The sequence below is a fragment of the Octopus sinensis genome, linkage group LG14 (assembly GCF_006345805.1).
Source record: "Octopus sinensis linkage group LG14, ASM634580v1, whole genome shotgun sequence".
Taxonomy (NCBI): Eukaryota; Metazoa; Mollusca; class Cephalopoda; order Octopoda; family Octopodidae; genus Octopus; species Octopus sinensis.
In genome coordinates, this window is record NC_043010.1 from 37,310,460 (window position 1) to 37,336,102 (window position 25,643).

The following is a 25,643-nucleotide window of genomic DNA, read 5'->3' on the forward strand; positions in this document are numbered from 1 at the left end:
CTCAAATTCCTTTGTCTTCCCCGACCCCTCGATCAATGCTGTGTTGAGACCATTTAAAATTTGAAACACAAAGCATTGCAATTGATTGACAGGATTATGGGATTACTACTCAAACTGTATTAGTTTAGTAACTATTTGTCTACAGTTACAGCCTGACTCCAATATTTAATACAGTTTGCAGAACTAATCTACCCTCACCTACTGTGGACAAAGCACAAGGAAGCTCATATAATGAATTTAAATCCTCTTAAAATGAAAAACAATTAAAATAGTTGGAGGTGAAAGCCACATTCTCTTGTCTTATGAGTTAATGAACTAAACCAGGAGTTTCCAACTTTATTTTGTTTGTGGACACCCTAAGAGCTATCTTATCATCTGTGGACCCCATATATGCACATGTAAATTTTTGAAATAAAATTATTTATTTGTAGGATAGTAAAAACTAACAATGAAATAATTTTGTTATATTCATAAGAAATTCTAAATATAAATCTTAAAAATTTCAATAAATACAGGTGCCTCTCCAAGTAAACAAAATTTATATATGGACCCACAAATTACAATTTTTCATTTGTGGACCCCCTTATAGCTTCTGTGGACCCCTGATGGAAACCTTGTACCAGACAGTCAATGAGAATTAAATTATGCTTCTCAGCTGTTACTATGTCAAACTAAGGGAATGAGCTATAAAAAGTAGGACCAACTGACAACCAAGGACTAGTTGGACTGTTGGCATAGAAACGGGGGGGGGGGATTCCTTGTTAACTAAAACATCATCTTGCAAAATGCTTGAAGCCGCCTGTTTTTACTATGATATCACAATGGCAGGCCATCAACAGTCAATTGGGGTGAAATGAATATGTATAGGTTAATTCACTGATTAGCACTGATAACAATATCCTTACACACATGCACACACACACACACACCACACACACACACACACACACACACACACGCAGACACATATATATGTATATATATATATAATATATATATATATATATATATATACATACATACATACATATATATATATATTCTTTTTCTTTTATTATTTTACTTGTTTCAGTCATTTGACTGTGGCCATGCTGAAGCACTGCCTTTAGTCAAACAATTGGACCCCAGGACTTATTCCTTGTAAGCCTAGTGCTTATTCTACCGGTCTCTTTTTCTGAACCACTAAGTTACAGAGACATAAGCACACCAACATCGGTTGTCAAGCAATACATACCCTCTAAGCATTTCTAGAGAAGTGTAAATTAGCATAACGGTTTCTTAAAATTGTCACGCCTGAGCACACATGTGAGAATAACAAATGTCCACATTTGCATATATATATATATCATCATCATCATCATCGTCGTTTAACGTCCGTTCTCCATGCTAGCATGGGTTGGACGGTTCGACCGGGGTTCTGGGAAGCCAGAAGGCTGCACCAGGCTCCAGTCTAATCTGGCAATGTTTCTACAGCTGGATGCCCTTCCTAACGCCAATATATATATATATATGTTTCCAATGGGCTTCTTTCAGTTTCCATATATTGGATCCACCCACTCACAGGGTTTTGATTGGCCCAGTGTTATAGTAGAAGGCACTTGATCTATGTGCCATGCAATGAGACTGTACTCGGAGCCATGTTGTGGGAAGTACACTTCTTACCACACACCCATTCCTGCACATATATGTATATGTGTGTGTGTATGTGTGTGTGTGTGTGTGTACAGACATACACACAAGTAATGACATAATTTCATAATAAAATGTAATTTAATCAACACAATTTAAACGAATAAAAAATAAACACTTACACACATGACTACATAATATTATTAATTCATTAACGCATAAAGTTTAATTTTTCATTTGGCCATTAATTACAATTAACTAACAAGAAAAATAAACAGTGTGGATGAAAAAGCTATTAAAGGGTATTTATATAGAATAAATAGGTGGAAGTACGGAAACATTAATATGTGAAAATTTCGAGTATTATTTAAAATTGAAATAAATAGTTTGTGTTGTTAAAATCTTGGACTGTCCACCCCCTTTTTTTTTTTTTGTGTGGGGTGAGGCTGTAATCCATTAATGGAGTGAGGTATATTTTGAGGTGTGTGAAACCATTTTTACACTGCTACATTGTTCACGGGTTTTCTCTGGCCCTGAGTTATAGCAACTGGCAGGGTTCCAGCCATGGGTTCAAATATTAAATAGCATATTAGGGCATACCTACCTATGCATGTAACAGCTGGATCTAGTGGACTCTGTGGAAGAAATCTTATGGAAGCGAAGGTAGCTGCAACAAAGCATTGCGGAATGAGGGAAAACAAAATGAAGCAAGTAAGACATGTTGGTCATCCGCTGCACCCGTCTCCATCCCCAGTCATGTTGACTTGGTCTTGCTACTGGATTGAAGACAGAGATGGACAAGAGAGTCGAGTGACCTCTTGTTCACTTACTCTCTTACTTGTTTCATTTGACTGCAGCCATACTGGAGCACCGCCTTTAGTCGAGCAAATTGACCCCAGGACTTATTCTTTGTAAGCCTAGTACTTATTTTATCAGTCTCTTTTTGCCGAACTGCTAATTTACAGGGACGTAAACACACCAGCATCAATTGTCAAGCGATGTTGGGGGGGACAAACACAGACACACAAACACACACACACACACACACACACACACACACACACATATATATATACACACATATATACGATGGGCTTCTTTCAGTTTCCGTCTACCAAATCCACTCACAAGGCTTTGGTTGGCCCGAGGCTATAGTAGAAGACCCTTGCCCAAGATGCCACGCAGTGGGACTGAACCCAGAACCATGTGGTTGGTAAGCAAGCTACTTACCACACAGCCACTCGCAGAGTCATCCTTAAAGACAAGTAGGTGTTCCTCGTTGCTCTGGTGCATGAACATATATCAAGGGGCATAGCAAGATTGGCAGAACAAGAGGTAAACTAGTGGTGTTACATCAAAGAGCTGTTCTTGCTTATAGACTCAGTTATTGACTGAGTCCATTCTGAGTATTTGCCATGCAAACTCACTATGGATTGGAGAGAGCAAGAGCTTTTCTTCTCTTTTGTGTGGTGAGCAAGACTGAAAGTTCTGAAAAGAAACATTTCCTTCTTCAAGCAAACCCTCATCAACTTCTTCGTGTTCCACTTGGAGAAGGAGTTGAGGGTAGAGATTTTGTTGAGAGTGGTTGGATAAGAGTAGCAAAATTGGCCAGTATGGATAGACTTACTTTCAGCATACATCTTTTAGCAAAAGAGTAGAGCTGGGACAGGTTATACATACCTTTGGCATTCAGAGTAATACTGGATCTGTGGGGCTCCATTTATATATTTTTGTTTACTCTTTACTCTTTTACTCTTTTACTTGTTTCAGTCATTTGACTGTGGCCATGCTGGAGCACCACCCTTAGTACTTATTCTATCGGTCTCTTTTTGCCGAACTGCTAAGTTACGGGGACGTAAACACACCAGCATCGGTTGTCAAGCAATGCTAGGGGGACAAACACAGACACAAACACACACACATATACATATATATACATATATACGACAGGCTTCTTTCAGTTTCCGTCTACCAATCCACTCACAAGGCATTGGTCGCCCGGGGCTATAGCAGAAGACCACTTGCCCAAGATGCCACGCAGTGGACTGAACCCGCAACCGTGTGTTGGTTAGCAAGCTACTACCACACAGCCACTCCTGCGCCTTACTTTTTTACTTCTTTTTTTTTTGTTTCCTTTTCATTATCAATTCTGTGTAAATTCCCATCATTTTTGTAATTTATCTTTTGTAATATGCTCTTCGTCCATCACCCGTTGGGCAAATAAAAGAAATACTTAATTTTTATATTTCTAGAAACTACACAGAAGCCCATTCTTTATATACAGTTATATATGTGTGTGTATGTGTATTTCTGAGTCTCGATTTACACTGGCCTAAAAACAGTTGTTTGTGTTACATACTTTAATTTTCACAACATAGTGGTTTGAGACTTGGGGACTGATAAAATAAATGCCGGACTGAATTATAAAGCATTGAGTATTTATGATCAAAACATTTGAAGATTGTACACTAGCATGGCTGCAGTCCAATAACTAAAACAAATAAATGTTTCTTTATTACCCACAAGGGGCTAAACATAGAGGGGACAAACAAGGACAGACAAATGAATTAAGTCGATTACATCGCCCCCAAGAGCATAACTGGTACTTAATTTATCGACCCCTAAAGCATGAAAGGCAAAGTTGACTTTGGCAGAACTTGAACTCAGAACGTAACGGCAGACGAAATACGGCTACGCATTTCACCCAGTGTGCTAACGGTTCTGCCAGCTCGCTGCCTTAAAACTAAAACAAATAATAGAGTATGTATGTGTACCTCTCTCTCTCTGTCCTCTCTCTCATATAATATATATATATATATATATATATATTATATATATAACAATTTAGGAATGGCCTAAACAGGCCATTCGTCCACCAGAAGAGCAGCCAGAACTCCAACCGCCAAGTAGTGTAATTCGGAAATAAGGTGAAAATTTAAAAACATTTACCCTAATTCATCTTTTATACGATGCATCGTTTCAGTGTCTTTAATGATAGACCAGCTTAATTAAATAAATTAAGCTAGTCTACCATAGGTCACACTTCATCAGTAAAAGAAACCTGGGAGAGACGGATATACACGAGGCGACTGTATCAATGCCCCGGGAATATCTGTCTAAAATTTTCAAGACCAACGCATTCGCGCCAAACTTATCGGCAGCAAATATAAACTGCCGATTCAATCTCAGAATAGTCAGAAAATTATCAATTAATCAATTTAGGGTAGCAAAAAATTCAGTAAAAATTATCGCTACCAGCGGCCTAGTGGAAAAGAGAAAAAGTCAAAGACTAAATATTTAGTCTTTGACTATTTTCTCTTTTCACTAGCCGTGCTGGTAGCGATAAATTTTTACTGAATTTTTTGCTACCCTAAATTGATTAATTGATAATTTTCTGACTAATTCTGAGATTGAATCGGCAGTTTATATTTGCTGCGATAAGTTTGGCGCGAATGTGTTGGTCTTGAAAATTTTAAGACAGATATTCCCGAGGCATTGATACAGTCGCCTCGTGTATATCCGTCTCTCCCAGGTTTCTTTTACTGATGAAGTGTGACTATGGTAGACTAGCTTAATTTATTTAATTAGCTGGTCTATCATTAAGACACTGAAACGATGCATCGTATAAAAGATGAATTAGGGTAAATGTTTTTAAATTTTCACCTTATTTCCGAATACACTACTTGGCGGTTGGAGTTCTGGCTGCTCTTTCTGGTGACGAATGGCCTGTTTAGGCCATTCCTAAATTGTTATATTTATACATATTTAGTCTTTGACTATTTTCTCTTTTCCACTAGGCCGCTGGTAGCGATAAATTTTTACTGAATTTTTTGCTACCCTAAATTGATTAATATATATATATATATATATTTATGTGTGTGTACCTCTCTCTTTCTCATATATTTATGTATTTATTTATGTGTGTGTATATATTCATGTATATATATTTATAAAATTTTTTTCTTGTTCCCTTTCAGGCTGATGAAAGTATAAACGACGAACTGGAAGCTGCTCAGATGACCAAACGCCGAGTGGACCACTTGAAAGAATATGATAGCAACCAATCCAGTGCTGTGTCATTGTGGAAGAAAACGCGCCTCGACCGAATGTTAGTAGAGTATTTTCTCAGAGCCGGCTATTATAACGCAGCACTCCGGTTGGCAAAACACTCTCATATTGAGGTATGTCAACAGCTCTATCTTTACCATTTTTTTCAGTTCTTTCTTTCCTCATTGTCTCTTTACTCTTTTACTCTTTTACTTGTTTCAGTCATTTGACTGCGGCCATGCTGGGGCACCGCCTTTAATCAAGCAACTCGACCCCGGGTCTTATTCTTTTTTTGTAAGCCCAGTACTTATTCTATCGGTCTCTTTTGCTGAACTGCTAAGTAACGGGGACATAAACGCACCAGCATCGGTTGTCAAGCAATGCTAGGGGGACAAATACAGACACACAAACACACACACACACACACACATATATATATACATATATACGATGGGCTTCTTTTCAGTTTCTGTCTACCAAATCCACTCACAAGGCTTTGGTTGGCCCGAGGCTATAGTAGAAGACACTTGCCCAAGGTGCCATGCAGTGGGACTGAACCCAGAACCATGTGGCTGGTAAACAAGCTACTTACCACACAGTCACTCCTGCGCCTCTTTGTTTACAAAGTTCCAGTTGATAGCAATATGATGTCTATGGGGGACTGTTCAGATGTCACATTTTGTCTGAGGAAAAGAGACAGTTCTACTTTTTCTTGCTGATTTGCTTAGAAAGACAGGGTATCTCAGCTTCTATCTAGACCAGTCACAATCAAACTGTGGCCCATGAAAATTTCTGAATGTCACACCTAATGAAAAATTACCTTGAATTTTTCTTAGTAGTGTGGCACACCTGAATATGAGCTACGTGTCATGAGGCCAGCATCTCAATACAGGTTCCCCATGCTTAGTCTAGACCAGTGGCTCTCAATCATTTTTTACCTATGGACCCCTTTGATTCCTATTTTATTCAGGTGAACCCTAATAGTGATTCAATGTTTTTACAAATCCCATTATTATCAGGAATTGTATAAAAAATTATTTAAAATATTGTAAGTATTGTAGAAGTATAAACAGTTTATTGGACATAAATTTTAACAACAAAATATTATATGGACCCTTAAGGGTCATATGGACCTTGGCTGAGAACCGCTAGTCTAAACTATCACTCTCTTTTCCATCATTCCTTCCTTCCACTCTGATTCCTTCCCCCACCACTCCCATTATAGCCCTGCTCGTCTTTCACCCTCTTGATTATCCCTACCTTCTCTTCACCCTCGTTGTCATATTTGCAGTGAATAAACAAAGTCAACAAAGATTAGAGAAGACTCTTCAGTGTTGCACAGAACAAGGCAATCTCTCCAGTGCAGACACCATGAGAAAATGCACCCAGTACATTAATTAAGTGGTTTGCATATGAATGAAGACAGTGTGGAGTCAAGAGGACTCTTTAGTGTGACTGGAGATATGACAACTTACGTATGGTTTGTGGTACATAATTTGGTTGCCAAAATGAAATCCAGGTGTGATAGGTGGTTCTTTGATCCGTCTATAAGGGAAGTAACTCAAATACAAAACTGGTTCAGATTGTGACTACCTGTGTAATGTATGTTAACATGGGAAACAGATGTACAATAGTGATTCATTATATATCACCGTGATCACCATGACCAACCAGGCTATCAGATGTTGCTACACATCGCTGATCACAATGCGCTTCGCATTGTTTTAGCCTTCAAACGACGCCACCCCACTAGCTAAGTGAGCAAGCCAACAGAAGAATGAGTGAGAGAAAGTTGTGGCGAAAGTGTACAGCAGGGATCGCCACCACCCCCTGCCAGAGCCTCGTAGAGCTTTAAGTGTTTTCGCTCAATAAACACTCACAACACCCGGTCTGGGAATCGAAACCATGATCCTATGACCGCGAGTCTGCTGCCCTAACCACTGGGCCATTGTGCCTCCACGATTCATTATATATATACATATATATATATACGTATATATACATACATAATATATATATATATATATATATATATATAATGTTCACAACATAATTTCTTATTCTTTGTCATTTTAATTTGCATACACACAAACACACCTATACACACTTTATATAGACATGTATACACACACCCACACATATTTGCACAAACAAATACATATATGTATGTTTAATTATTTGTAGTTTGATACAATGATAAAAAAAAATAAATCTAATTTTTGTTTCATCTGGTAATTGAACTGGTCTCACACACACACACACACACACACACACACACATACACACGCTCATACATATGTATATGCTTACACACATACATATGTGTATGTATGTGTGTCTTTATGAACTACTCACTGATAAACTGTTTTTTTGTTCTCATTTTGTTTTTTTTTTTTTACCTGGCAGGATTTAACAAATATTGATCTATTTTTAACTTCAAAAGAAGTGGAAGAATCTCTTCTACGGCGGGAGACGTGTCTTTGTTTATCTTGGTGCCATGACAACAAATCAAAACTGCGGAAATTAAAGGTGAGCTCTGCTGGTTTCACTCTTCTGACTTTGATGTTCGGTTTTTAAAACTACAAGAGAAAGCATGGAGTCAGTGAGATAGATATATGTTTATTTGCAACAACAGTTTTATTTTTTGTGTTGATGATGATGATGATGATTACAATGGTGGTGGTGGGGGGGGGAGGTGAATAGATTTTCAGGTGGGACAATTGATATTTGTTCAAACAAAGCAATTTATGATGGTGTTGTAGATTTAATCAGCAATGAGAAAGTGAGGTGGAGAAAGAAGAGAGCTTAGCCACTATATGACCATGCCTCAGGAAATTCTGTCGTACATTCTACAAGTCTCTATCTATGAGTTAAACTTTACTCTATCAACCCAGTCTTTCGGTCAGTCTCATATGTACTAAATCATTACTTTTCAATGGTCAAACTCAAAGTAGGGAACGATATAAATAATGGTTTCAAATTTTGGCACAATGCCAGCAATTTTGAGAGCAGGTGTTAGTAGTTAACATCGAAACCCAGTGTTCAGCTGGTCCTTATTTTATTGACTTCCCACCCCCCCACCTAAAGCAGATTTTTAACTTGACAGGCTTCTTTCAGTTTCCATCTACCAAATCCACTCACAAGGCTTTGGTCGACCTGAGGCTATAGTAGAAGACACTTGCCCAAGGTGCCACTCAGTGGGACTGAACCTGGAACCATGTGGTTAGTAAACAAGCTACTTTCCACACAGCCACTCTTGCACCTGATATGAAGTAAATTATTTTATGAGGGCTGGGATGCTCATGATGATTTTTGGTTTCTTGAATGGCAAATCAAATTCAACAGAAGCAGGTCTACCAGAAGAAATAATCCAATTTGTGGTACACTGTATATTGATGCCCCAACTAAAGCTTCTGCCAATGAAAATCATATTACCGTATTTATGTATGTACATGCTCTATGGCAGATATCCTCCCCTGTCTCTCTATGCCTCTAATTCCTCATCAACTGGTACAAATATACCCACCCCCTCACTGCTACTTCCCTTTCCAGCTGAAGGGGTTTTTGTCTTGCAATTTACTCAGTGATCCTGTCGGTGCTGGTGCCACATAAAAAGCACTGGTGTTGATGCCATGTAAAAGGCACCCAGTACACTTTTTAAACTGGTTGGCATTAGAAAGAGCATCAAACCATTGAAACCATACCTCAACAGATAATAGAGCCTGGTGCGGCCCCTGGCCTTACCAGCTCCTGTTAAACGGTCCAGCCTATGCCAGCATGAAAAATAGATGTTAACTGATGATGATTTCTCTTGATGTAACCATTGCTAGAAGATAGGTAATAAACTAGCTAGATTATAAAACACTCACTGCTTTGTTTTTGAAGCGTCTTCCTATTATTGTGACACTAACAACTGAACTGGAACTGCTTATAGCACTAATGAAATCCCTTCATAAATTTTGAGAAAAGTGAACTGGAAAATATTTCAAACAAAAACCAGAACTTTTTTTTTATCTGCTGCAATCAAATACCATGAAAATATACCAGCAATTAATATGTACGCACTAGTAGTCAGGAATGTTTAATATGTAAAATTGGTCTATCCGGTTGTGTTACATTGTTAAACTTAGTGGCTGTTTAAGCAATATGTTTGTGGATAGCTAATGTGTTGAATGTGGTACTGATGAAGGAGCAATAACTCCTGAGATATGTATATACACCATTTACTATTTTTCTATTTACAGTTATATTGTTTACATAGATGTATTTGTGTATAAAATATAACCTCTACTGCTGGCTCTAAATTCTATAGAAAATCTATAGAGATGCACATATATCAATCTGAGAAATGTTTCTGGAAAATTACTTTTCAATGGTTAAACTCAAAGTAGGGAAATATGTAAATAATGGTTTCAAATGCCAGCAATTTTGAGAGAGGGTGTAAATAGTTAACATCAAACCCCAATGAAGGCCACAAACCAATGTATAACAGATGAAGTTAAGACTTTAATCAAAGAGTGCAATCAGTTGAAACATATGCATCTTAAATTCTTCAGAAATTAGAAGAATAAATAATAGAAGTAGTTCAGCTGATGGCTATAACATATCTGGTCTTTCAGTTTTTGTGCAGAAACAAAGGAACTGTGGAAAATGGCGAAAGCATTGAACAACCAAAGCAAGCAGTCTCCAAATATTTATTGCCATCATTCAACAAGTCCACTTCCAATCCAAAGAGTCAGTAAAGACATTTAATAAACCATTCAGTAATATTAGCAGACATACCAGACTGTAAACTTCATGCAACCACCAGAAAGATAAAGAGAAATGACAAAATTGACAGCATTAAATTCAAGAAAGATAAAGTAGAATTGATAATGATTTAAAAAAAAATTTTTTTTTTTAAATTTAAATAACTCAGTAGTAGAGGATTCAGACAGTGTGGCTATATTTCTTCGGAAAAATCTTGGCAAATTTGGTATCATGTGCTCGGTAAGTGTTTTCAATGTCACATGGGAACTGTCAAATCTTGGCAAGCTAGAAAACCTCCTCGGCAAAAGTCTCTTTTATGAATCTTTGCAATGATGGAACTGATGCAACATCATACAAACCAGTGTCCTTTTTGAATCTAATTGCAAAAGTCTTTCAAAAATTTCTCCTACTCCCAATCTTGCATCCTGCCAAGAATACCTGTGTGGATTCAAGACTCAACACTCCACAATTAAGCTTTCTTCCCAGCCACATTGTTCAGGGTTCAGTTCCACTGCATGGCACCTCAAAGGAAAACTTGTGCAATTTTAAAATATATGGAAAATAGAAAACCAAGAACTGACAATGAAAATAAGACTTCGCTGTGTGATGTGATTAAGGATGTGATTCAAGGATAACCAACCTTGAGTACCACTTGGTGGCTTTGTCGTCAACAGACCAATTCTTAATAAACAAGGCACAGGAGTGGCTGTGTGGTAAGGAGCTTGCTTCCCAGCCAAATGGTTCCGGGTTCAACCCCACTGCGTAACACCTTGGGCAAGTGTCTTCTACTATTAGGTCGGGCCAACCAAAGCCTTGTGAGTGGATTTGGTAGATGGAAACTGAAAGAAGCCCGTCATATATATATATGTGTGTGTGTGTGTGTGTGTATATATATATATATATATATATATATACACACACATGTATGTGTGTTTATATGTTTATCCCCCCCAACTTCACTTGACAACCGATGCTGGTGTGTTTACATCCCTGTAACTTATCGATTCGGCAAAAGAGATCGATAGAATAAGTAGTAGGCTTACAAAGAAAAAGAATAAGTGTCCTGGGGTCGATTTGCTCAACTAATGGCAGTGCTCCAGCATGGCCACAGTCACATGACTGAAACAAGTAAAAGAGTAAAGAGAGTGTGCACTAATGATTCCGACAGCTTGCCACTTTTGGGAAAAGAGGGAGAACGTGTATTAGGATGATAGTGGTAGTGATAGCTGCTAGACATACGTCTGTAAATATCTATAATGTTGTTACTGATTATATTGACAAATAATGACTATGATGATGCTCTGTGCTCTTGCTTTGAAGTCAATAAAGCTTGTAATGTTTACAATCTCTATTATGGACATACTCATACATGTGTCTAACATATGTGTGTATGTGTGTATGCGTGTGTGAAAGAAAGATCTATAGTTGCTGAATATTGAGTAGAACAGGTAATTTTATGTCATCATCATCATCATCATTGTCATTTTTATTATGTGTTGTTGTTTTGTTTTTGTTACTTTTTCTAGATATGTTTACAGTTAAATTTTTGTCACACAATTTCACTCATGTCTGTTGCAACAAACACCACTTTTACACAAATATGTCACAATACAACAGAGACATACGCACACACACACCACACACATACGCATACTTGTCTTACATAACTTGTCTTACAACCACTCTACCGCAACACTTCCTCCCATCCTGCCAGGATACAATACCTCCATGCATCCACCACATCTTTACCACTCTGTCACAACACAACACCACACCACACTAGTCCGTCACAACACAGTATTTCTACCACTCTCACAACACAACACAACACAACACATGTTGACCAGTGTGTCATACAGCACTTCCTCCAGTCTCTTATATTAACAACTATTTATTGCAATTTGAGTGACCTTGTAGAGCAGTGCTTCCCAAAGTTGGCGGTACTGCTCCCCTGGGGACGATGGAAAGATCCAGGGGGTGGGGTCAATGAAGAAAAATTGGGCAATGGATGTAAAAAAACAAACAAAATAATAGGTTAATTAGGTTAAGTTTAATTTGTGAAATGTTGCTGTTTTGAATTTTCTGCAGAAAATGGTCTCTGTCTGTGATGGTGAGCAGGGTGGGGCACCTCTTTGAAGAATTTTAGTCAAAAAGATTTACCCCAGCACCTATTATTTTTTTATTTTTTTCAAGACTGGTATTTGTTTTATTGATCTCTTTTGCCACACTGCTAAGTTACAGGGATGTAAACACACCAACACTTGTTGTCAAGCAGTGGTGGTGGGTAAAACATGTGTGTGTGTGTATATATATATATATGTGTGTGTATATATGTGTGTGTGTACACAACAAACTTCTTTCAGTTTCCCTCTATGAAATCCACAAGGCTTTGGTCAGCCTGAGGCTATGGTAGAAGACACTTGCCAAAGATGCCACACAGTGGGATTGAACTCATAACAAAGGTGTTGGGAGGAAAGCTTCTTACCACACAGCCACGGTGATAATGCACTAGCGCTGAATTTCTCCTGTGAGTTGTACTCTGTGTAATGTCTTGGACACCATTGAGATCAAGTCATCAAAGTAGGAGCTCCATGCACCCCGACCACCACCAGCTTGACTCCCTTCTTCTTCATTCTTCTCGGCTCTTCGGCTCAGTCCAGCAGTACCACCGATGTTGGTTCACTTCATAATGCAGATGACACTGAAGCTGCGCTACCGAATCATGTAACATTTAATATCTGTATTGTCAATCACATTGTCATTGCTGTCGTTGTTGACATTGTTGTCGTCAATAGTCGTCGTTGTTGTTGGTGCTTCCTCTGTCTGTCTGTCTCTCTCTCTCTGTCTTTCTCACTACTTCTCTTGTTTCTTGTAAATAATCAAACTCGCCACCACCGCCACCATATTGACCAATCCCTCTAACCAGTTCCACTCGTAAACCATCCATACATGTGTTTCAAATTGCGATATTTCTCATGTTTCTTGCTGCACAATAACATGTAAAATGCAGGAAAAAAATAGCAATAAAACAAGGTCCGCAGCTCTGATAAATTTGAGACACGAAATAAATAAATAAATAAATGAATGAATACAGGAAAGTAAACAGACTCCTCCTGCTTCTCTTCTTCGTCTTCCTCTTCTGCCCTTCCTCTCACCACCACCACCGTTGCTGCTGTTGCTGCCACTCTTGACAAACCCTTGACTGTTCAAAATGAAATGGAGAAAGTGATGAAGTGAGGGAGTGAGAAAGAGCGAGTGATAGAGAGATGGAGACAGAAAGGAGAGTAAGAGAGAGAGAGAGAGAAAGAAATGAATAAACCAAGAGAGAGAAATCATTAGAGAGAGACTGACTGACAGACAGAGAAAAGAAAGGTGAGAGAAAGGAATTAAGTGAGAACAGAAAGTTAAAGGAAAAGAAAGAAGTGCATCCTTCGTTTGTGTGCCATCAGCCAATGGTGGGGGGAGGGATATAAATGGTGTTTTAGACGAGGAGGAGGAGGAGGAGATGGTGGGATGGTGTAGTAGTAGAGTTCAATGATTGGAGAGGGAGACATATAGGGGTAGTGGGAAGAGATTGAATGTGTGTGTGTGTGTGTGAGAGAGAGAGAGAGAGAGTGTGTGTTATAGGTTTGCTGTACATTTATTAAAAATGATTATGTTTTGAGTAAACATTGCATTTATATATATATATCATGTGATAGATATATATATATATATATACACATACACACACACACACATATATATATATATATATATCACATTATCCATACAGATACAAAAATCACACATGCACACGCCCTCACCTACACGCATGAATAAGAGCAATATTAAGCAAAAGAGAACTCAATGATAGAATGCAGAGCACAATGTGTATTTGTTCGAGGGATAGTCTTCTTTTGTTGCATTATCACTATTAGTTTCACCATAACACTGCTCTTCCGTTAATGTTTCATCATTCATCTTCTTGTATTATTTTAAAAATAGAAATACAGATCTTTTCTCGTTTTCCACTTAACTCTTTTGCATTTAAACTGGCTACATCCAACCCACATATTCCATTTGCTTTCTGTTCAAACCAGTCAGATCCAGCTTTCCACACCTACCCTCCAATGCCAGTCTAAAAATAGACAAACACATTATCAGAATCTCGGAGCTATGAGATAATGGATAAACTAACTATTCAAGACAATGTGAATAAATAAACGTTACACTTTGAAAGGCTTAATTTGAATTGTGGAAACATGCCTTCTTCTTCTTAGCTATTATATTTGTTGCATTCGTTATTACTATATGTGTGCTTGTTTGTAAGTATCCAGTTGACTGTCTTTGTGTTTGTGATTATATGTCTCGACTGGCTTCCGTGCAGGTGGCATGTAAAATGCACCAATCCGACCGTGGCCGATGCCAGCCTCGCCTGGCACCAGTGCAGGTGGCACGTAAAAAGCACCCACTACACTCACGGAGTGGTTGGCGTTAGGAAGGGCATCCAGCTGTAGAAACATTGCCAGATAAGACCGGAGCCTGGTGCAGCCTTCTGGCTTCCCAGATCCCCGGTCGAACCGTCCAACCCATGCTAGCATGGAGAACGGACGTTAAACGATGATGATGATGATGATGATGATTTGCTTAAAATTGTTACAAATTGTTAAATTGGCAAATGACATGCTAGAGAAGAAGAGCCATCAACCCAAGTGAAATCATAATCACGGCAGATATTGGTGTCATGCAAACTGACTGGCCCTCATACTGGTGACACGTAAAAGCACCCTTTACACTCTCAGAGTGGTTGGCATTAGGAAGGGCATCCAGCTATAGAAACCATGCCAAATCAGATTAGTCTGGTGCAGCCCCATCAGCTTATCAGCCCTGGTCAAACCATCCAACCCTTGCCAGCATGGACAATGGATATGAAATGATGATGATGTTAATGTATTCTTGCATAGCTCTGCGTCCTTCCCACTCTCCTTTCGCACTCTCCCAAATACACCAGATTTCTCACGCTGTTCAGTCCTCTGTACTATTATTTATATACACTTCCCCTGTCACTTGAGGGTGCACCCTAACTCATCTTCTCTCTTTCTCTCTTTTTCCAGTGGGGGTAGCCATGTATCTCCTTTACTGCACAACACCTATTTCAGTTTCCTTTAATTCATACTTCAACTTCTCATCACCTGGCATAAAGCTTCCTTCCTCACAATACCCAACAGTTGAGGGGGTCTTGTCCTGCAAGTACTCGGTGACCTCTTGGGTAAGAAGCACTCACTACACTCTGTGAAGTGGTTGGCATTAGAAAGGACATCCAGCTGTAGAAACTATGCTGAAGCTGGCTGTGTAGCCTAGCAAAGTCCTCTGGCTTGCCATCCAATCCATGCCAGCACGGAAGGCAGATGTTAAATGATGATGATGATGATAACCGCAACAACCTTTTATAGGCATGCCTGTGTGGTTAACAAGTTTGCTTTGGAACCAATTGTTCAGGGATTTGGTCCCCATTCTGTAAGCTATGGCGGCTAACATTCTCTACTGCAGCTACAGGTCAACCCATACCTTGTGATTGAAATTGATTGAGAGAAACTGAAGAAGCCTGTCATGTTTGTGTGAGTGTGTGCATTCCTATGTTTGCGTGATTCGTACTTTCTCCTTGTCCTACATATATGTTCATTAAACAAAACAGCAGCCATGCTATCAGATACAGGCTGTGTTGTATTGTATGCTTACAGTCAAACACAGAAGCACAACTGAGCTTCTCGACTTGTCTTCATGCTGCTCTGTCTTTGTCAAAAATAAGGTTCATAACTATGTTCAGTTTGTTTTTGCTCGGTAAACTAGGAGGATTATTTATTACCTTGCTTAGAAAAACAGTGAGGGTTGATGTATGTAAGGCCTACTTGGGTTGCAAAGTATCAGTTGCTAAGGATATTTATTATAGAAAGGAGATCTCTAACTTTATTACTAATTAACCAAGTAAGTATTATATGAAGACAAAAGGAATTAGAAAATAGAAAAGAAAAAGAAAATGTGTTTGAGATTTCTTGTTTGCCTCATCAGCATATCAAGTTTCTGTGTAATTAATTTATTAAAGAAATGAGGTCACACTAACTCTTTTATTAATTAGGCACTAATTATAACTAAAAAGATGTATGTAAGATTGTGATTTCATGTTACTCCTGCTGGGATGGCATTAAGGTATTTATGTAAGGCCTTTGCGTGTGAGGGCATGAAGAGATTAATTCTGCATCTATTCAGTTTTTTTTTTTAGTTTGGTGTTTCAAAATCAGAAGCTTTTCCAGGGTGCAAGGATACAAGATACATTTGTTCGTAATAAGTTGGTGCTTTATAAAAGGGCTGACATGTAGTAGATTGTTATTCAGTATGTAGTGTATTGTTATTTTTCAAAAAAACCATATACGTGTTCCTTGTTTGGTTAGCAGTCTTTTTTGTAATGTCCTCGATATATAATTATGTTGATGAAGCTGGCCCTTAAATTAGTTCATTGTCGCATCTGTGTAATCAGTACCATTTTGGTTAATGTTAGATGTGACAGTGGTTGCTTTGGGTATAGCTTTTGAGAGTGGCATTTGCCACTCTGCATTTTGTTAGATATGTTCTGATGATGTAAACTTGTCACTTTTTACTAATTATTCATGGATGTTCGTGCATTAACGAAGTTCAGTTCATTTGTGTTGAAAAGCTAGTTTTATGTAAATCTGTATTAAAGATTTCCCTACAGTAGTAGAGGTGGATCATCATATTACAAGATGGAGAAAAGTTGTTTTGTTTTTTTTCTTTTGTTTGTCTATGTATTTACGTTTATCGAAATGATGGATTATACCACATGGTTTTTCTTTTGCACTTCCTCATATTAGATCATGTGTGTCTATTTCTATTACATATTATTTAAGGATTTCAATTGATCAAACAACTGGAACACGCATTGTTGTAACTGATACAAGATCCATCATGTTGTGCGCGTATGCATCCATGTGAGTGCGAATGTGTGTATGCGCAAAATTTGTATCTATATACATATATATATATGTGTGTGTGTGTGTGTTGGCTTGCAGCAGAGGTGTATTCCCTAATGAATGCAGAGCTAAGTGGTGTATATTGACTGCAATGTTTGTGCATTGTTACATCACTCATGTGTGTGTGTGTATGTGTGTGTGTGTGTGTGTGTTTGTAAAGAAGCAGATGTGAACAAAATTATAAGCACACATCCACAAATGAGCATCTAGGCTTGTGTCTGCCAGTGTGCAAGCATGGACTTTCATGTGCGCACGAGTGTGAGCGAATGCATGTTGGTGCATATCATTTCGCATTTGCAAACATGCAGCAATGCAAGATCATACCATGAGTCATCAGTTCTTTATAGCTTCTGACACCAGTGTTCGTGGCGGCGGAGGTGGGTGTTCGGTGGTGTGCTGGGTGGACGGGTGAGTGGGAGGTCTCTGTGTTAGTAGTGATTGTGGTCGCAACAGAGGTGGTCGTGAGACAGATGGGATCACACAAATTGTGGTGACAATGCAGGTGGTGGTGGCGTCGGCGATGGTGTTTGTGATGGTAGCATTGGTGATAGTAGTGATAGTGTTGATGGCAATGGCAAAACAGATGGGATCACACAAATTGTTGTATCAGTACATGTGGTAGTGGTGGAGGAGGAGGAGGAGGTTGTGGCGGTGATGATGGTGGTGGTGATAACAGTCATGGTAGAATTGGTGGTGACAGTATCAGTGGTAGTGGTGGTCATGGTAGAATAGGTGGTGGTGATGGTGGTAGTGGTGGCGGTGGTGGTGGTGAAACAGATGGGATCACACAACTTGTAGTGTCAAGTAGTGGTAATGGAGGGGTGTAGGTGGTGTTAGTGGTAGTATAGGCAGTAATGATTGTCCTGGTGAGGCAAGTGACAAGTGGTGGCGGCTGTGGTGGTAGTGGTGACAACAGATGGGCTCACACAGATTGTGGTGTTGATGGCGGCAGCGGTGGTACCACTTGTTTGATATTAATTGCAGGGAGGACAATGAATAGCATTGGTATCCTAATAACAAGGCAGCGAGCTGGCAGAAATGTTAGCACGCCGGGCGAAATGCTTAGCGGTATTTCGTCTGCGTTACGTTGTGAGTTCAAATTCCGCCGAGGTCGACTTTGCCTTTCATCATTTCGGGGTCGATAAATTAAGTGCCAGTTATGCACTGGGGTCGATGTAATCGACTTAATACCTATGTCTGTCCTTGATTGTCCCCTCTGTGTTTAGCCCCTGTGGGTAATAAAGAAATAGGTATCCTAATAGTGGTGTCCTGGTGGCAGTGGCGGTGGCGGCGGCCGCAGCTGCTGCGGCTGCTGGAAGAGTTAATGCCATATGTATACATCCATCCCATAATGCAATGCTTCCCAAATAGCTGCACCCAGTTCTTTTCACTTCTATCATTTCAGATCATTTCAATTCCCTTCTAAATCAGTTTCCGTTTATTGACTGATGTCCTTGATGTCCCACCCAACTCCTTGCTTCCCTTCTGAACAACCACTCGTTTCCACCCCCTGTTCCCCTTTCTACCTGTCTTATCTGATATGTAAACATGCAAACACTTTTTTGCACATTAAATGATAATGATGAGGATGATGATAATATATAGTCCACTCTGTAAAGTGGTTGGCATTAAGAAGGGTATCCAGCTGTAAGAACCATGCCAGTGTGGAAGATAGACATTAAATGATGATGATGATGGTGGTGATACATAATTCATTTATTAATATAGTCTGTAGTGTGTTCCATAGTTTTCTTTACAGTTGTAGCCTGCCAAGTCGATGCACATGTATACTTTACATGCAAGTATATATGTATATATTTATGCATATACATGGGTGTGTATAATGGTATTAGAAATAACGAACAACTTAAGATAGAGCAATAGAGTTCTGTCTTTGTATCGGGCCACACACAAACACACACATATACACACACAGATGACCTGAGAAAAATTGGGAGCAACACAAAATGCACTTTAGTGTAGAATTAACTCCTGAGCTTTATGATGTTTTGTATAATAACTATTCTGACACAATTATTGCTAAATCTGTAGCACCAGACAATTAATAAATAAATGAACACCAGGACACACATGCATACACAAAATCAGACAGACAGACAGTGGCAAATGAAAGATATGTATATATATACATATGTAGTTTGGTGATATGTTGCCTTTATTCAGGACCAAAGCTGGATGAAGCCCAACTTGGACAGAACTCTATAATCATTTTAGTGCAATGCTCTACCCATACACATGAGACACAAATGCAAACACACACATGTATATGCATGCACACACACACACACACATAGAAATAGATATGCATATATATATATATATATATATATATATATATATTATATATATATATTATATATATATATATATATATATATGATTTATGCATATATATATATATATGATTTATACATACATATATATATATATATATGATTTATACATATATATATATATATATATATATATATATATATATATATATATATGATTTATACATATATATATATATATATATATGATTTATACATACATATATATATATATATATATTATGTTTACATATATAAATATATGATGTATGTAATTGTATGTAGGTGTGTGTGTGTGTGTGTGTGTAGGCGCATATGTATGTACATACACACATCTATATATGTGTATATGATAGATGATAATTTTTATGTTGGTACAAGCTCGCCATCATATCAAAAGAGGAGCCTTAGAATGGTTTGTTGACCTGCTAGAAATAGCACCAAAAATCTCCATCAATTAAACCCTACTATAATGAAGAAAGAAAAGTCAAATCGGATAATGTAGTCTTTTATATATGATGTCTGTAATGGCTAGTATGCCTTTGGTTATAGCTTTGCAGTTTTAAGATTGACCTGGAGATAAAAAAAAACCTATCAGTATATGCAGCCCCATCACGTGACTTTTAGAGGCCCCCTTCAACTTTTTGTTTTTTGAAACCCCATCCTGTCAATCAAAATTGATAATCTATGCACCTTTTATTCATTGATATATTTATTTTACTTTATTCTGTCTGAAGTTCAATATTTCACATTATCCTAAATAACATCTTTTAAAGTACAAGTTAATTTATTTAGGTCTATTTACAAATTCAATAAGTAAACTTCCAGATATAAATAAAAGAACACTTTTATAAACCAGGCAACTTTCAAAGACAAACACAGCACATTTTTCGCTTCATGAAATCATCGATCAGTTCAGAATAATCAAGCTGAGAGCTAAATTCGTGTTCAATTGATATCATAGACAATCCACAAAATCTGGTACACGTTTGTGGTACAAAGTATTATTTTTACAAGAACATTTGCAGGTACAACGTATTACCATTTTATTTCTTGAAATTTTCATTTATTTAGAGAAAGAAGAGGAACAATGGTTCTATGTCAGGTGTTGAGAGATTAAACTCATGTACAATATTGTACATCCACTTTGTGATTCTGTAATTGATACTTTAGCAAGTATGGTGAAGTCTGTGCTTAGCTGAAGAGATCTAATAAGATTAAAACAAACATTTTGAGAGATTTTCTCCCAGAATTGCTGAAATAAATGAATAAATGATTAAAATAATTTTTCAGTTCTATTTAGCTACAGTATTTGGCGTCTGCTTAGTGATTTTATGACCAATACTTCAGTAAGCATGAAGCTGAAGAGGTTGAATAAAGCTGAAACATATTCAGCTTTGTCTTTCTTCTTGTTCGAAATGGGTTTAAGTTTGTCTTTCATTCACTGCATAATCATTTATAATTGAATTATGTATGTTAACATTAACTCGGCTATTGTTTCTCATGCAGATGGTACCTCTAAGTCACTTGTTTTATAAAACATATTGTCAGCCTTTACTTGACTTGGATCTGATCATGAGCTCAGTTTGCTGAGATATTTACAATCAATCTTCCAACCTCTCTCTTGCTGCATGCCATCTCAGAATTACTAAAATTAATTTGGTTAAGCCATCATGGTCGAAGACGTGATGGAAAAGCACCCTCTTCAAATGTCGTGATATTTTTGTTTTGAATTCAATTATTACTGTTGCTATAGCTGTCATTTCTTTTGTGTTTATTCGTTTGTTGTTTTTCTTCTACCAGAGTACGTTGGAATTTAAACTCCGCCAACAAGAATTTATTGAACTTATTCGAAATGACCAGAGATTGGAAGCGATAAAGTATGTAACAAATTTTGGTCTAACCAACTACTTGTCCACCTCTCTCTCTCTCTTTCTTTTTCTCTCTTTCTTCCCCTCTTTCTCTCTCTCTCACTCTCTCGCCTACTTATTCTCTCTTTTTCCCTTGCTCTCTTCTCTTCTCTCTATAACTTCTTCCCCTTTTCCTTTCTTCCCATCTCTCACCTTCCCTCAGGTCCATGTGTACTTTTGCACATAATGCATATGTGTGTGTTTGTACATGTGTGTTTCTGTATGTAGAGGTGTGTGTATGTGTGTATTAGTTATATATATATATATATATATATATATATTATATATATATATATATATAATATATATATATATATATGTGTGTGTGTGTGGTGTGTATACATGCACATATATATATATATATATATATATATAACTAATACATCTGTTTGTTGTCTACACCACCTGTCTTCGTCTTTGTTTTTTGTGAATTCTACCTTTATTTATATATATATATATATATATATTATATATATATATATATATATATAACATGATATATATGTATATGTATATATATATTATATATATACATACATATATACATACATACATATGTATTATATATACATGATATATACATATATATATATATATATATATAATATATATATATATATATATATAGATACATAGATATATATGTATGTATATACACATCATCATCATCATCGTTTATCGTCTGCTTTCCATGCTAGCATGGGTTGGGCGATTTGACTGAGGACTGGTGAACCAGATAGCTGCACCAGGCTCCAATCTTGATCTGGCAGAGTTTCTACAGCTGGATGCCCTTCCTAATGCCAACCACTCCACGGGTGTAGTGGGTGCTTTTACATGCCACCGGCACGAGGGCCAGTCAGGCGGTACTGGCAATGGCCACGCTCAAATGGTGTTTTTTATGTGTCACCTGCACAGGAGCTAGTCCAGCGGCACTGGCAACGACCTCGCTCAAATGTTTTTTCACGTGCCACTAAGGCGACGCTGGGAAAGATCACACTCAAGTGGTGCCTCTTATGTGCCACCGGTTCTGTAGCCAATTTTGCTGCTCTGGCAACGATCACACTCGGATAGTGCTCTTAGCACTCCACTAGCACAGATGCCAGTCATCGAATTTCATTTCGATTTCACTTGCCTCAAGCAAAGTTTAGTGTCCAATAAAGGAAAGGCATGCATAAGTGGGCTGGTTACACCCCTGGCATAGGCCACGCGGTTATGGTCTCACTTGGCTTGCCGAGTCTGCTCAAGCACAGCATATTTCCAAAAGTCTTGGTCAGTAGTCATTGCCTCGGTGTTCAAAGGTCGTGTTCACCACCTCATCCCAGGTCTTCCCGAGTCTACCTCTTCCACAGGTTCGCTCAACCGTTGGGGTGTGGTACTTTTTCACACAGCTATCCTCATCCATTCTCGCCACATGACCATACCAGCACAGTCGTCTCACTTTCACTCCACATCTGATGCTTCTTAGGTTCAACTTTTCCCTCAAGGTACTTACACTCTGTCGAGTATGCACATATGTATGTATATATATACACACACACACATATATAAATGGATATACACACATATATATATATGCACACACATATATATACATATGTATATACACATGAAATTTTACATATATATATATATACACATACATTTATTTATATATATATATATATATATATATATATATATACACATACATTATATATATATATATATTCATATACATATATATATGTATATATAGATACATATATATAGACATATATATATATATAGATACATATATATAGATATATATATACATATACACACATATATACATTATATATACTCATATATATATAGATTATTTATATACATATATATATATATATATATATATATACACACACACACACACACACATATATATACGTTATACATATATATACACATATATATTCATTACATATATATATATATATATATGTCTGTGTTATGTGTGTGAGTGAAAGAGAGCATCATACATATGGAGAAAAAGGTGGGGGGTAGAATGTCTAGCAAACAGGTGTAAGCTACAGAAAACAAAGAGAGAGAGAAAGAAGTAAGAAGAGTGAATAATAGACAACTGATAATGCATTTGTGAATGTGTGCCTGGAGAGCAAATGAATGAAGCAGATACACACATCTATGCTATAATAAAGAATTGTATAAATGAATGTTTATGTGTGTGTGTGTGTGGTATATATGCAGAGAGAGAGAGAGAGAGAGCGAGAGAAAGAAGAAAACAGTGAGTGGATTTTAAACCATTAAAATGATGTACATTTTAATGGTTTAAATTTCTGACAATATTTCCTTCTTCCTGACATTGCTGTAAATCATAAAATGATGGTTTTTTTTCTTTTCTTTCTTTTTTTTTTTTTGAAATGTTCAGATTTTTTTTTTTTAAATTAGAAAAAAAAAAAAATATATATTTTCACCATTTTATTATTCTTATATTGTTTTTGTATTCGAGGTTGGTGATAGTGCTGGTGGAGGTTAACATTTCTCTGCCAATATTGTTTTGTTCTGCAACAGTTCACATTTGTTTTTTTGTTTGTTTTTTCTTCACAGTGGAATTATTAAGAAATGCTATTCACAACCATATTTCTTGTGCAGTTGCAATCATGACTCCTCAATCTATATTCCATTCCATCTACATTCTAAGAGCATCATATTACGCCATCACCACCAACTACTACTACTACAAATAACAATAATAATAATGATAATAATAATAATAATAATCATGCATTAGGCATGATAAAAAAATATTCAGACAAATACATAACAAAAACACCAGGACTTACAAACACATATAACATACAGAAAATTGCACTACTAGGCACTGCACACATCCTACGCAGAACACTTTCCATACAATAACCATCAGAGCATCACAACAAATCACAGCACATACCCAAGGCACACAGAGCTGCGCTCGGTAGTGAAGTGAAAGCACGCTATAAAAATAAAACTACTGAACAATAATAATAATAATAATAATAATCCTTTTTACACAAGGGGCCTGAAATTTGGAGGAGGGGGATAGTTGATTACATCGACCCCCAGTGTGTAACTGGTAGTTAGTTTATCGACCCCCATCATGCCACCTTAATAATAATAATAATAATCCTTTCTTTATTGGCCACAAGGGCCAAAATTTATGGGGAGGGGATTAGTCGATTATACCGGCCCCAGTGTTTCACTGATACTTAATTTATTGACCCTGAAAGAATGAAAGGCGAAGGCAACCTTGGCGGAATTTGAACTCAGATGAAATGCTGCTAAACATTTTGCCTGACATGCTAGCAATTCTGCCAGCTCGCTGCCTTAAATAATAATAATAAGAAGAATCTTTTGTGCTAAAGGTACAATGGGCCTGAAATTTTGATGGAGGATTACTATTTGATTACATCAACTCCAATGTTTCATTGATACTTAATTTATGAACCTCAAAAGGATGAAAGATAAAGCTGACCTCAGCGGAATTTGAACTCAGAACATAAAGACAGACAAAATGCTGCTAAACATTTTGTCTAGTATATTAACAATTCTACCAGATTTCCATCTTATAAAATAATAATAATAATAATAATAATAATGCTCTCTGCTAGAAGCACAAGGCCTTAAATTTTGAGGGAATAGACTAGTCGGATACAGAGACCCCAGTGTTTCACTGGTACTTAATTTATCGACCCCGAAAGGATGAAAGGCAAAGTAGACCTTGGCGGAATTTGAGCTCAGAATGTGGCACTGGGCGAAATATTGTTAAGCATTTTGCCTGGCATAGTAACGATTCTGCCAGCTTACCACCTTATAAAACAATAATGCTGATAATAATAATGATAATAATAATAATAATATTAATAATAATAATAATAATAATAATGGTTTCAAATTTTGGCACAAGGCTAGCAAGTTCAGGGGAGGGGACT

General features: G+C 37.3%; 1 protein-coding gene across 1 annotated transcript in view; it reads left to right on the top strand.

The window, feature by feature from the left end:
• LOC115219214 (E3 ubiquitin-protein transferase MAEA) overlaps window positions 1-25,643 on the top strand; it is a 497,958-nt gene that overhangs the window by 367,489 nt on the left and 104,826 nt on the right. Inside the window, exons 3-5 of the mRNA XM_029789348.2 lie at window positions 5,607-5,810; window positions 8,083-8,205; window positions 21,590-21,666. Of these exons, the coding sequence (XP_029645208.1) occupies window positions 5,607-5,810; window positions 8,083-8,205; window positions 21,590-21,666 (404 nt within the window). The remainder of the gene's footprint in view (window positions 1-5,606; window positions 5,811-8,082; window positions 8,206-21,589; window positions 21,667-25,643) is intronic.